This window comes from Rattus norvegicus, chromosome 20, assembly GCF_036323735.1.
Source record: "Rattus norvegicus strain BN/NHsdMcwi chromosome 20, GRCr8, whole genome shotgun sequence".
Classification (NCBI taxonomy): Eukaryota; Metazoa; Chordata; class Mammalia; order Rodentia; family Muridae; genus Rattus; species Rattus norvegicus.
The window spans coordinates 35,952,244-35,973,622 of record NC_086038.1 but is presented as its reverse complement, the minus strand read 5'-3'; the positions used below and the strand labels follow the sequence as shown (position 1 = coordinate 35,973,622).

The 21,379-nt window shown below is 39.9% G+C and overlaps 1 protein-coding gene across 6 annotated transcripts in view; it reads left to right on the top strand.

Annotated features, from left to right (window-relative positions):
- The window catches only part of Tbc1d32 (TBC1 domain family, member 32), a 230,881-nt gene that overhangs the window by 159,539 nt on the left and 49,963 nt on the right, over positions 1 to 21,379 (top strand). For 5 of the 6 annotated variants that reach the window (XM_039099304.2, XM_039099306.2, XM_063279629.1 and 2 more), the window contains 2 exons: positions 7,096 to 7,221; positions 15,695 to 15,778. In XM_039099304.2, the coding sequence (XP_038955232.1) occupies positions 7,096 to 7,221; positions 15,695 to 15,778 (210 nt within the window). Of the gene's footprint in view, positions 1 to 7,095; positions 7,222 to 15,694; positions 15,779 to 16,197; positions 16,324 to 21,379 lie in introns of those variants that run through there. The other variant, XM_039099308.2, reaches the window with a different exon arrangement.

Below are 21,379 nucleotides of genomic sequence, written 5' to 3'. Positions count from 1 at the left end.
CAAAATGTACACCATCTCATTGTCCAGTTATTCCAAGTCCATCTTTGTATTGTCAGTGTTCTACTTTTATTGTTTCCTCCATCATATTTCTACTTATCTGATGGGGAATTGATTTTCTGCCTGGCAAAAAAATTCTCTTACTAGAGTTCCTAGTTGATAATCATTCTCTTTAATGCAATGTGCCAGCTAATATTAAAATACAGATAAATTCTTCTAGTAACTTCTCATATGAGAAAATGGTTCAGCTTATATTCCATAACTGTAAATAGAATATAGCCATTTAATTTTGTATATAATACAAACTATAAGCAAGTTGCAGGCCAGATTTGTTGGCTTGTAAGTTTTTAGGTATTAACAAATTCAGTATAAGTACTTAAACTTTTAGGCTCTATGTGTTACTGTCTGCAGGAGTTATATCATGTTTTAGGTGAGTACATGAGCCCCCTGCTGGGCCTCATGTCTCTTACCTGAATTACTTTAACACATTATAACAAGAGTATAAGGGGAAGTGTAAATCCACAAACACTGTGAACTGTACTATGGAGTAGAAAAGCATTTTTTATCCCCATGAAAAGTTTCTTTTGAGATAGGGTTGCACATAGCTCTTACTGGCCTGGAACTCAATGACACTAGACATGTTCTTATTCTTTCTTATGTCTGTGTTGTTTTTATTCTTGGAATTCAGATTTATTCCTTGAAGATAAAAGTAGTTGACTTTGATTTGACATCAATTCATTAAAAGATAATACTTCTACTAAGATCATGGTTTCTCTCCTGGGCTACAGCTGTTAACATAGCTAGTTTAGACAATAAAATACTCATTCTCTTTTGAAGAATGAGGCTGTATTTTTATGTTTACCTCCTTAAAATTTGAAATAAATATAGCTGTAACAATGAGGAAAAGCAGATCATACACTATTTTTGTTGACTATAACCCTAACCCTCATGTTTTAAAATGTGGCTGACATCTCCTCCAATAAACATTTAGTCAACAAGTATAAGAGTTCTCAGCTAAGGAATGCCGAATGGCCGAAAAGCACCTAAGGAAATGTTCAACATCCATCTTTAGTCATTGGGGAAATGCAAATCAAAACAACCCTGAGATTCCACCTCACACCAGTCAGAATGGCTAAGATCAAAAACTCAGGTGACAGCAAATGCTGGTGAGGATGTGGAGAAAGAGGAACACTCCTTCACTGTTGGTGGGATTGCAGACTGTTACAACCATTCTGGAAATCAGTCTGGAGGTTCCTCAGAAAATTGGACATTGCACTACCTGAGGACCCAGCTATACCTCTCCTGGGCATATACCCAAAAGATGTTCCAACATATAACAAAGACACATGCTCCACTATGTTCATAGAAGCTTTATTTATAATAGCCAGAAGCTGGAAAGAACCCAGATGCCCTTCAACAGAGGAATGGATTAAAAAAATGTGGTACATCTACACAAAGGAGTACTACTCAGCTATCAAAAACAATGACTTCATGAAATTCATAGGCAAATGGAATGAACTATAAAATATCATCCTGAGTGAGGTTACTCAATCACAGTAAAACACACGTGGTATGCACTCACTGATAAGGGAATATTAGCCACAAAGCTCGAATTACCCAAGATGCAATCCACAGACCACAGGAAGCTCAAGAAGAAGGATGACCAAAGGGCAGATGCTTCCACTCCTTCTTAAAAGGGGGGAAAATCCATAGGAGGGAATGTGGAAGCAAAGTTTAGAGCAGCGACTAAAGGAACGGCCATTCAGAGCCTGCCCCACATGTGCCCCATATATATACAGCCACCAAAACTAGATAAGATTGATGAAGCTAAAAGAATGCATGCTGAAAGGGACCGGATATAGATCTCTCCTGAGAGACACATCCAGAGCATGTCCAACACAGAGGTCAATGCTAGCAGCAAACCACTGAACTGAGAACAGGACCCCCTTTGGGGTAATTAGAGGAAGGATTGAAAGAGTTGAAGGGACTTGCAACCCAATAAGAACAACAATGCCAACCAACTAGAGCTTCCAGGGACTAAACCACTACCCAAAGACTCTACATGGACTGACCCTGGGCTCCAACTGCATATGTAGCAGAGAATAGCCTTGTTGGGGCACCAGTGGAAAGGGAAGCCCTTGTTCCTGCCAAGGTTGGACCCCCAGTGCAGGGGAATGTTGGGGGCAGTAAGGGAGGTGGATGGGAGGAACTGATACTCTGCTTTAAATGTGTTCTGTCTTTTAGGAACTGCAGTTCTTTAACAAAGACTAGGAAGCCTTTAGATGGTAGGTCGTTTATAATGAGACAGATGGAGCTGGAGACCATCATGTTAGGTGGAATAAACCAGATTAGAAATGACAAATGTCACACATCCTCTCATATATGGAATCTAGATTGAAACGAAAACAAAGTAAAAAGGAGATTCATTTGAGAGAGGAAGGAAACTATTGGGGCCAGAGAAGGTAATGGAGGTAAATATGACAAAGCAGGTGTTTTACTCAGTGTTCTATCGCTGTGAAGAGACACCATGACCACACCAACTCTCATCAAGTATAACATTTAACTGTGCTGACATACAGGTTTAGAGGTTTAGTCCATTATTGTGGAAGGAAACATGCTAACGTGCAGGTAGTCGTGATGCTGGAGAGATAGCTGGGAATTCTACATCCAGAACCGCATGCATCGGGAAAAGAGAGAGAGAAGGGGGAAAGAGAGGGGCAGCACTGCCCAATAGTGCCACTTCAAGGTTTATGATGAGCCTGTGCGGGCCATTCTTTTTTTTTGTTTGTTTGTTTTTGTTTGTTTTTGGTTCTTTTTTTTTGAGCTGGGGACTGAACCCAGGGCCTTGCACTTCCTAGGCAAGCGCTCTACCACTGAGCTAAATCCCCAACCCTGTGCGGGCCATTCTTATAATCACAGCACGTTCTCACACGTGTGAAAATGTTGTGTTGAAGCCTGTTTGACTAATCCTAACATGAAATGTGTACATTCCCAAACTTAGAGTTCAGTAAATGTCTGCCTGTATCCCATGTGCTTCTTGAAAAGTATTCTACTGCTGTCTCTTGCTTATTATAATGTAATCTGAAATGATGGCCATGTTAATAGAAGAATAAAAATACAAGTGGATATCAATAATTCTACAAATAAGCTTCACGATGCACTTCGGGATGAAGGAAGTAGTCTGGGAATCTCTTGGTAGTCACCTTGAGGTTTCCGTTCCTTCCACAGCGTCTCTTACATGTTTAATGGAGAAGCGCAGTCTCGTACTGACAGTGAAGGAAGGTTGGCTTCCTGAGTGGAGTAGGCTTCTTCTTTGTATTTATATTGAGCTGATGCTATTTTTTTTTAGTTATAGTTTTTTTGTGTTACATAGTTTACTTTTTTCTATTGTGCATAATATTGTATGGTAAATTAATATTTTCATTATGCATTTAATTATATAATATTTCCAATTATTAAAAATGAAAAGAAAAATTCTGCTCTTCTGTGTAACAGGAGTGTTGGCATTCCGAGAGGAACAATGTCAGTTGTCAGTGTTGAATATCAGAAATGGGGGCTTTTTTATTTCTTCTCTTTCTTACTTGGTTTTAAATTGGTTTAAATTGAATACTTTCATTTCCTCCTAGTTTTTCATAGGCACCTTTGATTTATATTGGCCTAAAGAAGCACAGGGAGGAGGGACGTGTCCTTTTCTATCCTGCAAAATATTCCAAGCTAATTCAGAGTTAAAAAAAATGGTAGTTTTTTTGTAGTGACTTCATCAGAGCTGAATTATAATAACTGAGTGTTGATTTATGATATTCAGTTTCTAGAAATACTATTATGGCATTCAAATTGTTTAGAATCATCTGCTATTAAAATGGTGTTGTAAGCCAATAATGGAATTTTTATATTCAGTGACCTAGAAATATAATATATATTAAGATTTATTTTTTTAAAGGCCTCTGTATTGCACCCTGAAATTGATCAGAATTACAGAAATGTCGTGATTATAAAAATTCTTAGGCTAGTGTGTTGGCTGCCTTATTAGGCTGTCCTGTTGCTGTGAATAAATACCAGGGCAAAGCAGCTCAGAGAAGGAAAGGTTTACTTGGGCCTGTGGTTCTAGAGAGAAAGGGCCGTCCTTTCTGGCAGGAGGTGGCAGCCATGGCAGCTAGAGCAGTAAGCTGAGTGTTCACATCTGAAGCCAGGAGACCGAATGGATGGGAAATGGCAGGTTTTAAACGCTAACAGTCCACTCCTGTTGCCATTCTTCCCTCAAAGAGACCATAAGCCTCTCTCTAAACAATGCTCCCAACTGAGCCTGTGGGCGGGCACTGTCATCCATACCGCCACAGTGGCACAGGCTGATAATCTCAGTACTTGGAGGTATAGGCCTCAGGATCACAACTTTGAGACCACCCCATGCTATATGACTCACTGTTTCAAAAATCAATTCATTAAGGGATAGATAAAATATGCTATGGAAAAGATATAACCATTATTTAATCATTAAGGGTTTTCTTGATGCACCCTTTTTTGGGGTTAGGCGCTCACGTACTCCAGGATGGCCTTGAACTTGGACCAACCCTACCAGCCTCACCAGAGTGGGTACTCCTAAAGAAATTAGGGTTCTCTTTCAGGCTCTTAGTTTGTTAATTTTGGAATTTAAGTTCAGAGGGAATCTTAAGGACCATTTTATTAAAGTTTGGGAGAAAAACCACAGGCCAGGCAAGTTGTAAATCTTGGCACCAGCCAGGAGGAGGGGGATGGAAAAGAGGAAGGAAGTCGTGCTTTTGAGTTAGGGTGTAAGCCAAGCAACATGTTCAACAACGGAGAGCGTCAATCAGCTGCATGATGGAAGGGCGGGGACTTCAGAGAAAGTCTGAAAAAGCACAAAGTGTCAAAGGAAGCTTGGGGAGGCTCTGCGACAGTATCTGAAAGCAGGTAGAGATGTGAGAAGGCAAACTTAGACCTTTCAAGTTAAGACTCAAGACTTGTCAGGGCAGCACCACAGAGCCCTGTAGACAGCTGCCTTGGGAGAGGGGCCTCTGGAAAGGGAAAGTGCATTATTGCATCAAGGGGTAATTACTCCTCCCATTTCTGTAACACAGCTTCCGGGAAGTCAGCTGATTGACAGGCCCAGGTGAGTTAACTTTCAAGTGAGGCGACAGCAGTGCGTACCATTCTAGTCTTTGCAACAGACTGGCAAGTCATGTCTCCATGCAGGCCAGAAGGTGAATTCTGCTTCTGTTCTCTGACCAGGAAGAGGAAGCTGTTCCGTAGTGGTCTTGAATAAAGACTGTCCATCTCCAGTTTTCACTCGTGCATCTTAACTCTTAAGGAAGTGCTGTTGTGACGTTTAACTTTCTGGTATTACCAGGGAAACAGGAATTGGGCCCAAAGTTGACCATGAGGGAACAATGTATCCTCAGTGACTTCCAAGCAACTAATCCATGTAATACTGGGATTACTGGCCTAAGCTTCCACATCTGGCTTCCTTATGAGTCTCTTACGTAAGCATTTTATATAAGCACATACCTTTAATAAAAGTGTAGTCAAATGTAAACGGCACACCAGGCTGTGGTGAAAAGCCACTCATATTTGAGTGACATACTAACTTGCCACTCAGACATATAAACATTCACATATGCATGATGTGTCTATCACATTTATATGGGATAAAATGAACTCATTTAAATAAAATACTGTGAAACTTCATGAATATCTATAGTTATAAATACCATAACAAACAAAATACAGCATTTTCTCATGACCTCACAGCAAGTCTTTCTTACTCGGAGTCATCTCTTCCCATCCTTAGTCACAGGTAGACACTGGTTCTTCTCCTTACACTGGATTAGTGTTCCTCTACCCCAGCTCAGCCATAACACATTTAGAATTTTGAAAGTTGGATTTTTGGGGGAGCCAGGGTGTTGCCACATAGGGTTTTAGCAGCATTTCTGGGGTTGTCTGCCCATCAGATGTCAGGTGACCTCTCATTCCACTGCGTCAATTGTGACAACTAAAGTGCCTATTGCCCCCTTGGGATCAAAACTGCAGCCACTTGAGAACACATGCTTACTGTAAGGTTACTTTTCTGGTGCCTGCATTTCACCCAAATAGTAATGCAAAGGCTACATCCTCTGTAACTCTTTCCCTTCACCCAGTATAATGAATGAATGAATGACTCAAGATTTATAGATGCCATTACACAAATGCTCTTTGCTTTCTTTTGACAGAGTGGGAGGTCAGTATTTAATCATAAGCTACACTGTTTAACCATTTCCTTTTTATGTTCCTCTAAATCCTTTAAAACAACAGCGTATACTTTTTGGCAGGGAGTTCCTTGTGCATCAGCTTGATTTTGCAAGGCTATCATTTTCTGTGAGGGGCTGAACAGGGTAGCATACACCTATAATTCCTGTACTTTGGAATCTGAGGCGGGAACATCCTGAGTATGAAGTGTGCGCACAGCACGGGGGCGGGGTGGGCGTTCAAAGCTTGCTTTGTAACTTAGATATCCTTATCTACTATTTGTTATGCATACAGATACAGTTTTGGCTGTGGTAACTGTGGGGTGATGGATGATATGTCTCAGCCTTTTCATACTAATTAGCACTGTAATTATATCACCTCCTCCTTACCAAGCCGTCTCTGGATATTCTTGGTGTGTGCGTATTTACAGGAACACAGTAGGTTTTCCTTACCTGTAGTTTCTGCTTCCATGGTCAGTCATGCATTACCGGCTAAAGTCTGAAAATATTAATTTGTAAACTGCTTTTCGTTGTGGTAATCCGATAGGACCTCTGTTGCCAGCTCGCTCTGTCCTATTCTGCGTGTGAAACATCCCCTGTCTAGCTCTGTGGTATGCGTGTTCTTTGCCTGTTACTCATTTAGTGGCCAATCTGATGATTGGCAGTTGTGGTATAGTAGTATCGGTGTTCAATTAACCCTTAATTTACTTAACGGTTCCAATATAGAGTGGAAGGCTGTAATTTTCTTATACCAAATTATCATTGCTCTAGTTTGCTATTAGGGATTACTGTTAACTCCTTTAACTTTAGTACAGGTATTTGATTAGCTTGTAATATTCCAACCTGTTATTTTGCTTACTAGACAATGATATTGGAAACCTGTTATCATGCTTCAAGATGTCAGATAAGCAAACGGAGTGGATAGAGAACTGCCGAAAACAGTTTTGTAAAACAATGAAGTCCAAGCCGGATGTAGTCCGTGGAAGTGGTGAGTGCAGTGTTTCATCCTGGGGACCTTCCTGCGTAAAGTCATTACTACAGAAGCTGTGGCTCCTTGAGAGTTCTACCTGTGTGTGCAGAAAACATAATGCTATTTAGAAAAGTCCATTGTCTGCCAAGCAACCAGAGCTTCCAGGGACTAAGCCACTACCTAAAGACTATACATGGACTGACCCTGGGCTCTGACCCCATAGGTAGCAATGAATATCCTAGTAAGAGCACCAGTGGAAGGGGAAGCCCTGGGTCCTGCTAAGACTGAACCCCCAGTGAACTAGTCTATGGGGGGAGGGCGGCAATGGGGGGAGGGTTGGGAGGGGAACACCCATAAGGAAGGGGAGGGGGAGGGGGATGTTTGCCCGGAAACCGGGAAAGGGAATAACACTCGAAATGTATATAAGAAATACCCAAGTTAATAAAAAAATTTAAAAAAATAGTCAAATACAGAGAGCAAACAGTTAGTCATGGATTGTCAGATCTCTATGACTATATCTTCAACATAGCTTCTGCATCTAAAGATCATGGAGCATCATCAAGAAGACACAGTAATACTGTTCTGAGCCATAGGTCTGGGAAGTCTACTGTGAGATTATAGTTCCTAGAAGTAATAGCAAAGTTGTACTCATTGTTCTTTAATGTGATTTCTGTGTAAAAAAGATCCAAAGAATAACAATAGTAAAAGATAGGCAATGTGTGAAGGAGCAGTCTTGCTAGGTCCCATGCCAAGAAAAATAACTACAAGAAATTAATGATTGCTTAGATCTGGAGAATTAGCTTACTGAGCGAATGAGGCCTTAACTGGTTATGGTTATTTTTTCCATAATATATAGAGAGAGGTTGTAAATGAACTGAGAAGGTTTTATTCATATATTTTATGAGCACATATACTATTTGTGTCTTTGTAACAATTGTAATTTAAAAAGCCATTTTCATAGATCTGTCATATATTTTAAATGATTTCATTAAAATTAACAAGAAATAAAAAAAAAGAAAAGTCCATTGTCCCTCAAGGGAATTGTAATTCTGAGAGAATCAGACAGCAGAGATCTCTGAAGGCTTATAGCAGACTGTCTGAGGTGGTGAGCTGCCCTGAGGTCCCCCTGCCTTTCCTCGGGCTACAGCTTACCTGGTTCCAGAAGTCTTCGCCTTCCTACACCACACTGTTGTGTCTGCAGAAGACTTCTCCAGTTCACTAGTGACATTGGTATCTTAAAGCAGCCCCAGGCACCCAGCAAAACCCACTGAATGATTCCTAAGGAGGCTTCGTCATAAGGCAGCGTCTCTAGTTTCAGACTTAGGAGGCAAGTTTAACTTCAGTCCTTTACGCGTGCTCCAGCTTTCTGAAGCTACAACTTCCATCGGCTGCCGTTGTAAGACACATGTCCTAAACATTGCCATTCCGAGGTCACTTAGCTTCATCGGCCACACCTAATGGCTTTCATATTTTTTATAAAATTAAAAAACAGGAATTGAAAACTAAATGTATAGTTTGCTAGAAATGGTATTTTAGAGAATAATGAAATATTTATGTGGCAACAAAATCACAAATTATTCAATTATTCTTCACAGCATGAGTATAAATGAGCAGTTAAACATGTCTTGTATCCCTTAAGATTTATAAAGTATCTATTATATATATACTCTTGATTGTATAAGAGAGAATATTTAAAATAGGTTTTCTCAGTGGGTTTTGCACAGGGACGAAATTACATAGCAATTTAGGACAGGGGTGGCCTGGAATAATTTAAATGTTTAAATGCATCAAAAAATGCAGCTCTGGCCTTTGAGTTGGTGGCACACACCTCTAATCCCATTACTCCGGGGTCAGAGGCAGGTGGAACTCTCTGAGTTCAAGGCCAGCCTGGTCTACAGAGAGAGTTCCAGCAAAGCCAGGGATAAACAAGAAACCCTGTCCTAGAAAACAAAATAACAACAGAACACAGTTCAAAGTGTTTCTGTCTCGTAGAGAGATAGAAGAGAAGTGTCACATGTCTGTCCATTATCTTCTGGAATGGTATAGTTAAACCCAACAGAGGGTTTCTGTTGGTGTTGGGGATACTGTCCACATGTCCTTCCTCAGTTATTCATTGCTTTTTGATGCTTCGTCCATTAGGGTACTGTGAGCTACTTCCGGTTATAGCTCCAGGATTCTCTGCCTAATGCTTAGTTGCTTACGCAGTGTACTCCACAGCAGCTTTAGTATGTAACCTGTATTTTATCAACAATGAAGCTGAAATTCACAACTTTAGCTAACAGCCTAGTTCTCTGTAGTAGAAGAGGCAAGAGGTAATCTAATGGCGAAATCTAGGTAATCTAAAGTCACTTCTCTATGTCACCCTTTTATGCCTAACCTTTTGTCCATTAGAGACAGTATCAGATAGACACAGACAAGTAAAACAGTGGCTTAATAATAAACTATTTAAATAATAAATAATAAATGCTCATTTCCACCCTTATAATGGCCCGCCCAGCGAGGGTCCTGAACCCCTGACTGTTGGTGGCCAGGGAATCAAAGCAAAGGAACACACATACAGAACAGGTTGGGTTCTGCTGTCTCCACAGCCAGGAACCTCAGTGTGTTTATCAGTGCAGCACAGGGGGCGGGGTTAGCTAATCTTGCTAGGAGACAAGATTAGCTACAGAGACACAGCATCAGGCTGTGAACACCCCAGGGGAAAGCTGCAGTTGCTAGTATTTTCACATGGTGGTCTTGTGTTCATGGACACTCACACTGGGACCCCTACAGAAATTCTTACACCCATGTGGATATCAGCATTGCCAGTTTCCCATACATGGAGGCCTTGCTGTCCTTGACATGGCTGTGCCTGTGTCAACAGTGCATAGTCACTCATGACTTCCAGTCTTCATGTACGCTATCTGTAATGTGAGGGGATCAATTTCAAAGGCAAACCCATTGCAAAAACATTTGACAGACTGCCTGTGCATGTATGTGTATATATGTACATGTACACACGCACACATGCAAGTCTACCTCTGCAGTCTTGGACAGCTTGGGTTATAAAAATGAGTTAACTACAGTTATGAGATTTAATCCTTTATAAAACATCCTTTGTAAATTAACCTACTGCTTTTCTTTAACACACTTATGTAATGATACATGATATAAAATAGTCTACCAGTTAAAAATTTCAAAATTATGAGAGATTGATTTTAAATTTCTATGACTACAAGTGTGCAACTGAAAACGGAAAGAAGGAAGTGTAATAACAGTTTGAGGACCTGCTTATTGATAGTGTTGTCCTACAGTGGGCAGGTGCTGTTTTAGCAGTGGGATAGGGATGGCGAACAAGCCATTAATAAGTAGTATTCACACATTTAATTAAATCCGACTATCTTCACAGTGATCAGAGGAGAATTGCCCACCTTTTTTTGCATATGGGCTCCTTGTATTTGTGGGTTTCCTTCCAGACAGGAAATTTATGAGAATCAAGAGCGCCTGTGAAGGGGGAGAGCTGTGCATTTCCGCACTGACAGTCCTGGGTGAGGTGATGGTTTCCATGACCTCAATCTCTCCTGACCCCACAGGAATGTTAACTAGTATGTGTAATTTGTTCCCTTTGTACTAACACTTCAATGCCAGAAGAAAACACTGAGGGACACTTGCTTCACTGGTTGAATTTCAAATGTGGTGTTGGATTCTACACCTTTTATTCATTGTGATGCAAATCACTACAGCATTCCCTTTGTTCTCTCTTCCTTTTTTGTCAGGAAATTAACTGACTTCTGTTCTTTTGGCTTTCCTACCCTAATTTCTTAGTATCTGTCCAATGTTAGCAATCAATTTCAGAATCAAGCCCAGATCTAATTTCTAACCTCTGGCAACTGATACTCTAGAGGCAGCCCTCCATGAAAGCACCATTCCTTAATATTTTCTCATCAGTATCTCCTGTTACTCTTCTATGAGTGATCTAATAGTTGTACAGTTTCCTAACTGCCTTGTATATATATTTTTGTTGATACTGACTGATGACTTAGTTCATGACTAAAAAGTACTTTATCAGCAACTGGACCATTATTATCTAATACGTGGTTATTTTTGACAGGGTATTGCTATGAAACCTAGACTAACCTCAAACTCAAAATTCTTATGCTGAAGCCTTTAAAATTCTAGGATTCCAGGCATACTGAGTTTCTAATGATTTTAATTAAGCAAAATGAAGGCCTGGAATTTATTTATAATGTTATTATTCAATGATATTTTCTATATTTAAATTTTATTCTTCATTCCTATGTGTGTGCTTATGAGTGTATGTGTGCATGCTGTGTGAACTCATGTGTGCTCATGGGAGTGGGTAGGATGTGTGCATGACATTTCATACATGTGAAAGCCACAAGTGTGGGAGTCCGTTCTCCCCTAATATGATGTGGGTCTTGAAGATTGGACTCTCCTCATCAGGCTTGGTCTGCAAAGACCTTCTCTGATGAGATGTCAGGACTGCTAGAGTATCTCAGTGGTATAGCACTTACTTAGCACATAGAATGTCCCTGTGCTTAATTCTTAGCATCTCCCTAAAAACACTTTTGAGGAAGATAACAATAAAAGAAGAAAAACCTATGGTAGGCTCATTTATCCGACAGAAATAGCATTTAAGGACCGAAATATTACTGTTTATATATAACTGTAAAAAAAGGTTCCGAAGTGACCTCCACTTTTGGAAGACAGGTCAGATGTTTTTGTCCTTATCTGTGTTGGGATACTCAGTTGACATCTCACATTCAGCAAACAAAATGACTCCAGAAAGCAGAAGGCAAGCTGGCTGCTTCGGAACCATGGAAGAAAATTTCCTGTTTTTTTCGTTTGACCTATATATTCCAGCCTGATTGATTGAGAATGACAACAGATGCTGGAAGATGGCACGGAGCAATAAAACCCTGCTTTTCCTAGCTGCAGGACCTGGGAAAGGGCAGCCTCCCCAAGGCAGAAGACTTTCCACAAGTTAGCTTCTTGACTTGGAAACAGTATGGGAAATTGTTCTGAGTCGGACTCAGCACTTATGTTCTGAAAGATCGTCTGGGTCAGCAAAGGTGTCTGAGGACATGATGGCTGGGACCTTGTTAACTTGTCAAGAGACCCGAGCTTACAGGATCTGAGTAGACCTTAAAGTGGAGACAGGCAAGGGCCACCCCACCCCCTACCCCCTAGAAAACAGCGTTATTAAGCTTTCAAAAGCAAGACAAGGAGTCTTGACAGTCAAGAGAATCAGTGCCTTTTCTACCAGGGATAAGCTCACAGGGAACAGTGGGCCTCTCAGGACACATGGAAGTCAAATCAAAGTGGGACATTTGTCAACATAATGAAGTTGTCCCCACAAATGAAGAGAGGTCAGAAGGGTCTCATCTGAAGTAAGCGTGCCCTACATCATAACTAAAAGTTCTTGTCATTTTTGCTTCCCTACAACTTGTGAATCTATCTGTATTTGATCAAAACAGCAAAGATTTTTAAATGAAAGAATGAGACAAGAAAACATGATGAAAAGCGGGGTGGCTATACATAAAATAATTTTATTAAAACTAGATAAAGTGTGGACTACGTTCTTACAAAATTGGAATGCTGATTTTAGGGACTAGAGACATAGGAAAAAAATACCTTCTTGAATATGCAAGGGTCGGAGGAACAAAGTATCTGTTCACCTCCTGCAGGATGAATAGGGAGAAAATTGAACTGTCAGTGTTGCTCTCGTATGCTGTGATGAGAGCTGTCATGTACTCATTTCTAAGTGTGTTTGGGTAGTGAATCCCGCAGACAGTTTGAGTGTTTGCAAACACTGTTTTGTCCTTCTTTCTGAAACAGTTGCTGCGGTGATGGTGTCTTAATTTTCTATGACTTTAATAATATGCATTTATTTCTCAGTTTTTAGCTAGGAACACAGAGGCCAGGGTTCAGGCAGATCCGTGTCTAGTACAGGCTTGTTATCTTCTTCAGACACAGAGCACTTGCTCCCTCCTCACATGCTGGAAAGAGACAATGTGACTCGCCAAACCTCGTTGAAAGGGTCTCATTCAAAAGGAGAACTCTCCTGGCTTGCTCACTTCCCAAATGTGTTGCCTCTTTTGAAATATATTCTATCTAGTATTTCCCCGATCTCTGTTTTGATCAAACCTATCTCCCATTCCACCTCTACTTACTGTTCTCCATTTCTCTTCTGCATTCCTAACGCTGACTTTCTCTTGCTCTCTCCCTTCCTCTTACCCCCTGAAGAAAACACAGTGTTGTTTCCCCAGCTGTGATCAGGTGTCCAGAGCAGCCTCAGACTTGGGGCATCAGCCATGTTGAGTATAATTATCATATAATATGTAGGGCTCGGGAAATACTACCATTCTTGTAGGATGGGGTTAGGGTGGGGCGAGGTCAAGGGAGAAGTGAAGTCAACCTTTCTCTCTTCAGCTTCTTCCTTCAGTCTTTCCTCCACAGAAAACCCTTGTGTTCTTTTAGGCCTCTGAACACAATTGTAGAGTCTTTTAACTATGTTCCTAGCTTAGTGAGCAGTCATAATTAAAGGGAGAAAGACCATAATTTAAAATCCTTTATGGAAATCTCAGACCTGTCATTTAAGGTTAATACACATCTTAGATGAACCAATACTCCATAGTGTGCTTTCAGGGCAGTGTTTTAGAGTGGATTGTGTTTAACACTAAGAATTGCTTCCCACATCCTAAAGTTTAGTATCTTCGGCCAATAAGCTAGAATGTTGGCAACCTTCAATACGTCTTCAGTTTTAGGAGATTCTGCTGGCATTTTGAGTATGTTGATTAGAAAACAAAATAAAACATAAAACAAACAAAACAAAATCCTGGCATGTGATTATAAATTGTTCCCGGTACTTGGAGGACTAGAATATATCTACTCCTCCTTTCTTTTCTTCCACTGTAGAGAGAGGTGCTAGCTTGTTATTTTCTCTGGCTCTCCTTTGAATCATCCCATCTCAGGCCAAGCTTTCCATGTGTAGGTGACAAATCTAATAACTTCCATACCGTACAGGTATCAGACATTGTGCTTGCCGTATGAGGTTCAAAGCAACAGGCGGACTGACAAATGAGCCACGTACAAAGACAGCCACAAAACTCCTGGCATTTTGAGAGAATGCACACCCCAGTCACTGCTTAGCAGTGTGCTCTGATTTCCCCATTATCTCAACATTATACTCAAATACAGAGCACATGATTGCAATATAACTGAAGATTGAAATGGGCGTATCGGTAGAGAGCGATGTTTCTGAGCAATGCTTGTAACTCTGTTATCTTGCACTATAGATTATTAGTCTTAGCCATTAAATGAAAAATAATTGTATATAAACTTCATCTTATCATCCTTTCTAGAGAAGCTTATTACATAGAAGTTAAAAGCTGCCATCCAAAAGTATATTATATGTGGATTCATAATACACAAACTTTCGAAGCAGTTTTATAAATACGATAGACTTATGCCTGAGTTTATAAACAGAGAACTAGCCTAGACAGTTTCAGACTTAAATCTGTATGCAGAGGTGTTTCTTTAAGGTATGACTACTGAATGTTCATGTTTTAAAATTCCTCCTTTGCTTTGAAATCCTATAATGCATGGAGTTCAACGAATAAAAACATTTCATTTTCTGCTCTAGCCATCCAACTGTTGTAATGTGTAGATCGCTCATGTCAATTACTGAAAACGACACCATTCCTTTTTTCCTTTCACGTTTTGAACACTCAATTTTCTTTGAAGAATTACATTCTCAGAATGTACTTGAATGTAAAGTAGAATCCATGTAGCTAATAAAGGTCATGGTTAATGTTCCAAGTGTGAGAAAGGCACAGTTTTAAAGTTTGAAGCAAGCTCGCTGGCTTCATCGTGTAGCAATCAGCCGCTCTACAGATAGATTTCTTTAGAGAAATGAAAACAAGCTCCTCTGGGTTGCGTATTAACCTTAATCTCCTGGAGCATCCATTTGTAGAGTATATGCAAACACTGTGTTATTATCACAGCAAGCTGGAAAGGAATCATTTTCACTTCTAAGTCAGGGAGTGCATTCTTCTTTGATCTGGTTTCTCGAGCAGATACCATCAGCTGCAAAGGATAAAAGGTATAATATGCCACAGATCTGAAAGTGACACGAGATATGCATTAATCTTGGTCTTACATCTCAGTATTTTCTTCTGGACTCAAATAATGAGAAATGATCACCTCATGAATATTAAAAATCATTAACAAATTCTGAAGTAATTGTTAGGTAATCTAAAGATGATAGATTTTCTTCTTTAGTTATATACTGAATGAGTTCACAGCTAAGTTATTAAAATTTAATTGAAATCAGGAACATTATGAGTTCTGATAAAAGTCTGTGTTTTGAGTTGAACTGCTCAGAGCTGTGGCATTCAGGTGACTTTTATGTGCAGGTCTGTGACTTAAAATTGTGCTTTTTGTGCTTTTGGACTTTTACAATTCTAATCATTTCTCATCCCTGTTACAGTTTTAGGAGAACTACTTGAAAAATTTGTGCTTCTTCTCACTGAAAACCCATCTGAATGCTACTTCCCTTCAGTGGAATACACAGGTATCTTTTTAATACTGAGATGCTTGGGAAACTGGTAAGGGTGTTATCAGGTGCTGTTTCATAGTGCCGTGTGTGTGGAGTGCTGAGCTGTGTACGTTTTCTCATCTAAGCGTTCTCTCACTTCACTCCTATATATTCCAGATATCAGTGCCCATTGCTGATTTCTGGGTTTCCTTCTGATGCTGGGACTTCATTTGTTTCTGGTCTCAGTAGAAACTTTTCTTCTTAAGTAGCATAATATCTTCTGATTTTATCATATGTCTCTTTCTCGTCTTATTGTCTCACAATTGCCTTCTATGCTGGTCTGCTCTCTGCTGCACAGTTGCAAGACTGGGAAAGTTACAACGAAAGTTTATTTTGACTCACTGTTCTGCCCTGGCACAAAAGAAATGTAACCGGTGATGCCTGCTTGCTTCTAGGTCCCTATAGGACATCCTTTGGTCAACATCAGTCAGTGTGAGCTCATGGTCCTTCTCTCATCTGATCCTCATAGAGTTCTGAAGATCCCACCTTGAAAGTGTGATAGTCACAGTAATGTTTTGTTTATTTTTAAAAAAAATATTCATCATTTTGTGTGTAGGTGGTTTTCCTACATGATGTATGTATGTGCTCTCTCTCTCTCTCTCTCTCTCTCTCTCTCTCTCTCTGTGTGTGTGTGTGTGTGTGTGAGAGAGAGAGAGAGAGAGAGAGAGAGAGAGAGAGAGAGAGAGAGAGAGAGATCAGGTCCTGTAGAATTGTAGTTATGGATGTCTGTAAGCTACTACATGGGTTCTGCTAACCAATCCAGGACTTTGTAAGAAGAACAAGAGTTCTTAATCACTAGGCCATCTCTTCAGCCCCTCATTTCCCCCTTTTTAAGACTATATGCTAATTATTTGAGAATATATTGCGTCCAATTTGTGGTCCCCGAATATTCTTGAGTGGGAGACCTGCCTCAGACCACTGACCTACAGGAGGTCACACTCTAAAAGAAAACCGACCTTCTACTTTTCAACAACTGTCACATAGTAGCGCCTTAGCTAAATGATGAACTGTATGCCTCCACACCTCATATTCTGATAGGATTTTGTCTGCCTTGATTTTGTGCAGGTCTCGTGCATGCTTCCCCAATATCCGAGTTCTTATGTGCAACTTCCCTGTTGTTTCTAGAAAGTACTATTTTCTTGTAGTTGTCCACCTACAAACTTTTTGCCCCCTCAAAGTTTCTGTGTCTTAAAGCTCTCACTTGGGATTAATCTTCAAGTTTTGCTTCAGATGAGATTAAACAATAGCATTTTCCTACGTCATGTAAATTAATGATTTTTAAATTTGTACCTTCTAGTCAGAGGTTTTTATTTCATTTTTTTTTAGATTTTTTTTATCAGCTTCCTTCCTATAATTCCAGTTGCCGTATAGGAGCTTTACCTGAATGCCTGGATACTATGGCATTTTTTTAACCTCCCACTGTCAGTAAGAACTCTTTTGTGCCCCCTGACATAGACTGTCGCTCCATGTGTCCTGTCTGGGTAGGAAGTACATCTGAGTGGGAAACTATGGAGGCAACACTGATATTTGCTTTTCAATAATGCTCCTGTGTTCTACCCTACTACATCTCAAATTTACTTCAGTCTGTCCCTCATTATTCTCCTTTATGCTAATTAAGGCTAGTGTTACCTCTTGCCTAGGGTATCAATGACTCTTTGCATGGTTTTCATTTTATAGTCTGGTTACTTATTACGTATATTCTTTCATTCTTTTTGTTTCTGGGGTAGTGTTTTATTTAAGCTTCATACTGTAGCCCTAACCAGCCTTGTACTTCCTTTCTTCTTGTCTCATCATCCCTATTACAGCTATAAGAGCTGCACACCCAGCGAAAGTAATATTCTTTGCACATAATAAGAATGATCCTTGACACGTAACTCTGACTCTATTTATTCCTCTCCTCCTTGATAGGTGGCTCTGACCACTGAGTAGAGTCTAAACTTCTTATGGTACCCACAGCCTTCCATTGTTCTGTTTCTTTTGTTTTCTCTGATATCATCCCTTTCTCTCGATGACCCAGTTTTATTTTTTACTGTATACCATTACTAACGGCACTGACATTCTCCTGTCCTAGATAACTGCATTTTCATTTTTTCAACAAACATATATTTGTGTATAAGCACTTTCCTAGTCATTCGGTAAGAATGTTTGTGTGGTTTGCATTTTGTAAGCATAATATGGCTTCTACATTAGAAAGACTGAAGGGGGAAATGGGGAAAAGCAGGGGAGCCAGACGGAAAAGTCGAATGATTAAGAGGAGGGCACTGGTGGTGGAAGTTGGAAAAGCATTTATACTCTGAGTACATTGTGAACACATGTCTAACAAGGTGGCCTACAGGCTGTGACAGAAAAGGAAGACTTTCTTCATTGTTCTGAGCAGCTGAGAAGATAGAACTAGGATAGTTACCTGATGGAGATATTTTTTTCTTGTGTGCATAGCAGCTATGTTGTTTGCACAAGGTCAAGCCAGTCAGCACTGAACTTGGAGTGAGGAGGTGGTCATGGAGTCATGAACTCCAAGGTAAAGTAGAGTCAGTTTTCTTTAAGGATGTGACTTCTGGTAGGCCAGCCATACGCCAGTGAGTGGCCCCCTCCTAATAGTTAATGGGCAGTATAAACTGGAGTTGATGGGTTATTGAATAGGAAAAAAACAGGACTTTGGAAGAGGTAAGGGCAGATTTTAGAGGAGGTACAGAGAAGAGTTCGGGGTTGAATATTATAAATTATATTCTATGAGATTTTCAAAAAACAAAAATATTTTAAAATGAAGAATAGGATAGGAATAGGTGTGAGGTGGGGGGAAGGTTTGAAGCTAGCTTTTCCTCTTGTGCTGTGTTTTGGATACTTGTTAGTATTCAAGCAGATATGCTCACTGCTCATTGGAGCTGTGAATCTGGATTTTAGAGGAAAGATATGCTAGAATGATTAATCATCAATCCATCAACTTTGTATTAAAAACAGTAACACAGCTCATTGTCATTTCTGTCTCATGCTCCGACATTGTTTTTGATTCTTCATTATGCTGCAGTCTCCTGTAGATAGTTCCTGTGTTTTATCATTATAGTGTCCTTTGGCCCTAGAATAATGTTGTTTTTGAAAATAGTTAAACAATGTATATTACTACCCATCTATACCAAGATATCCTTGCCTTCCCCTCATGATTTCTATGGGATGTACATGCATGATAACACTTAACACAGCTGTTAAGTTTGGGCTAAAGATAAACTTGTCTTTAATCCTAGGTAGAAGTTCTTCCTCTCTGCTACTGGGGTTTCTTCCAACTACTGTTTGGGTGGTTATTTTATTGACTCTGGCTAAATGGCTCTATTAATTCTCACATTCTTTTTTACCTTTGAGGTAGCACTTGATTAAAGTTTTTGTTGTTATATAAGTATCTTAGGATTTCTACTGGCATGATAAAACACCATGACTGTAAGCAATTTGAGGAGGGAAGGATTTCTTTGGATTACATGTGCTGAATCACCGTCCAGTGAGGGAGTCCAAGGTAGGAACTCAAATCAGATAGAAGCATAGAGGCAGGAGCTGATGAAGCATCCATGGAGGGCTACTGCTTACTGACTTGCCCCCTATGGCTTTCTCAGCCTGATTTCTTGTAACACCCAGGACCATAAGCCATGGACTGGTCCCTCCCATATCTCTAAGAAATTGGGCTTACCTATAGCCCAATTTTTCAGAAGTACTTTCTCAATGGAGGTTCCATCCCTCGGTTGACTATAGTTGTGTCAAGTTAACACAGAACTAGCCAGCTCAGTCTTTCTCTTCTCATGAGTTTAATCCATAACAAGTCCAAATAGACTGATACTTAAAAACACACGGATGATTTAATAATAATTTACTTCTTGCAACATCGAATGCCAAACTGTGGAAAAGGTAAAATAAGCTATAAGAGAATGAATTGCAGATAAAAGATCTGCAAAACCTAAGGCAGGTAATGGGACTGACAGTCACTGGACTTCCTTATGGCTTAAATGTGTGCTGAGAGTCTTTATAGAATGAACCATGTAGCCCTTACCAGCTCCCAGAGGAGGAAAAACTCTTAAAACAAGGGAACCGGCAAAGGGAGAGAAACCATACGTTAGGAAGACTTTAAAGAGTTGCACCTTGGAAGGAACTATAATAAGAATCTAAGTTGTGGATTCCCGTGGCTAGAGCGTAGGATGGGCAAATCTACCATGGACTGGAGTGATCTCCGGTTTAAGCAGCTTTTCATGGTACATCGTTCTGCTAGATCATATTTTCCACAGATAATATAAAAATTATGTTTTCTCTCTTATCAAAATACTTAAGACTGATCACTTCATGCACGCGTATTTACTGCAGTCATTTCTAAGTTGTGCTGAGTGAGATCCCGGATGTTGAGTTCTTGGAATGTGTTTTATAAGTCAGACGCATCCTGAGTGTGAATTTAACTTATTGAAAGGGGTCAGATGATCAGGTGCATACCAGAGCTTTGTAGTAAAGCCAAAAATTAAAGTGGCTTCCTGCTGACTGGTGGTTGGGAATCTATTATTGTGATGTAGTGAGACAGTGCCATTTTCTCTTGGATGTGTTAAGGGTCCTCATCCTCCTGTGGTTTTAGATGGGAGGCCAATGGCTGCTATTGTCAAAATCCCGTTCTAATTACTACAAGCTGGCAAGCCCATGCTTTAATATAAACGACACTTCAAAACAAATTCCAGACATATTCACTGCTTTTCTGTGTTCCTTACAGTGAGAAATTGATTGTCTTTTAAAAATGTGACAGCTTTCTAAGCCCCAAGATGGCTGAAATTAGAACAGCACGGCTATCCATCTGCTGTTACTTCCCTTGCAACTCATCCCACTATCAAATCTGCAAGTCTGGAAAAACCAAATTAGTTCGGCTGTTTATTCCCTCAAAGAAGGAAGAATGGAAAGACAGATAAAAGCCCGCACATTTGCAGTCGGTGGTACACCTATGCAGGGGTCTTTGCAAACCTTAACAGATGTTCATTTTCGTCACCTCTAGTCTCTTAAACAAACTAGGTCCCTGTAATGGCTTCTTTGCAATGTTATATTCACTGTCCATTACAAAGGAGTAGATTGACAAAAATCTCTTCTTTCTAGGTAATCTCTAGACTACGATCCCATTGTTACATTTGCCTAGTGAAATGTAACATTTAAAATTATTTTTGTTTTTATTTTATTTTATGGGTACACGTGTTTTGCCTGAGTGTATGTCTATGTACCACATCCGTGCCAGACATTTGTGATCAGCCGTGTATGTGTTGAGAATCTAACCTACGTTCTATAGAAGAGTAGCCAGTGCGCTTAACCTCTGAGCCTTTCACCAGCTCCAAAAACATAAATTTTTGAAAGACTTTTTTTATTATTACTTTTTGTGTGTATTGATATTTTGATGTTTTGCCTATATGTATGTATATGTACACACACACACTCACACACACACACACATATATATATATATACATATATATATATATTCCATGACATATTCCATGTTTATGCATTGCCCACAGATGTTGGCAGAGGACTTGGATCCCCTATGACTAGAATTGCTTTTGTGTGCTGGGAATTCAA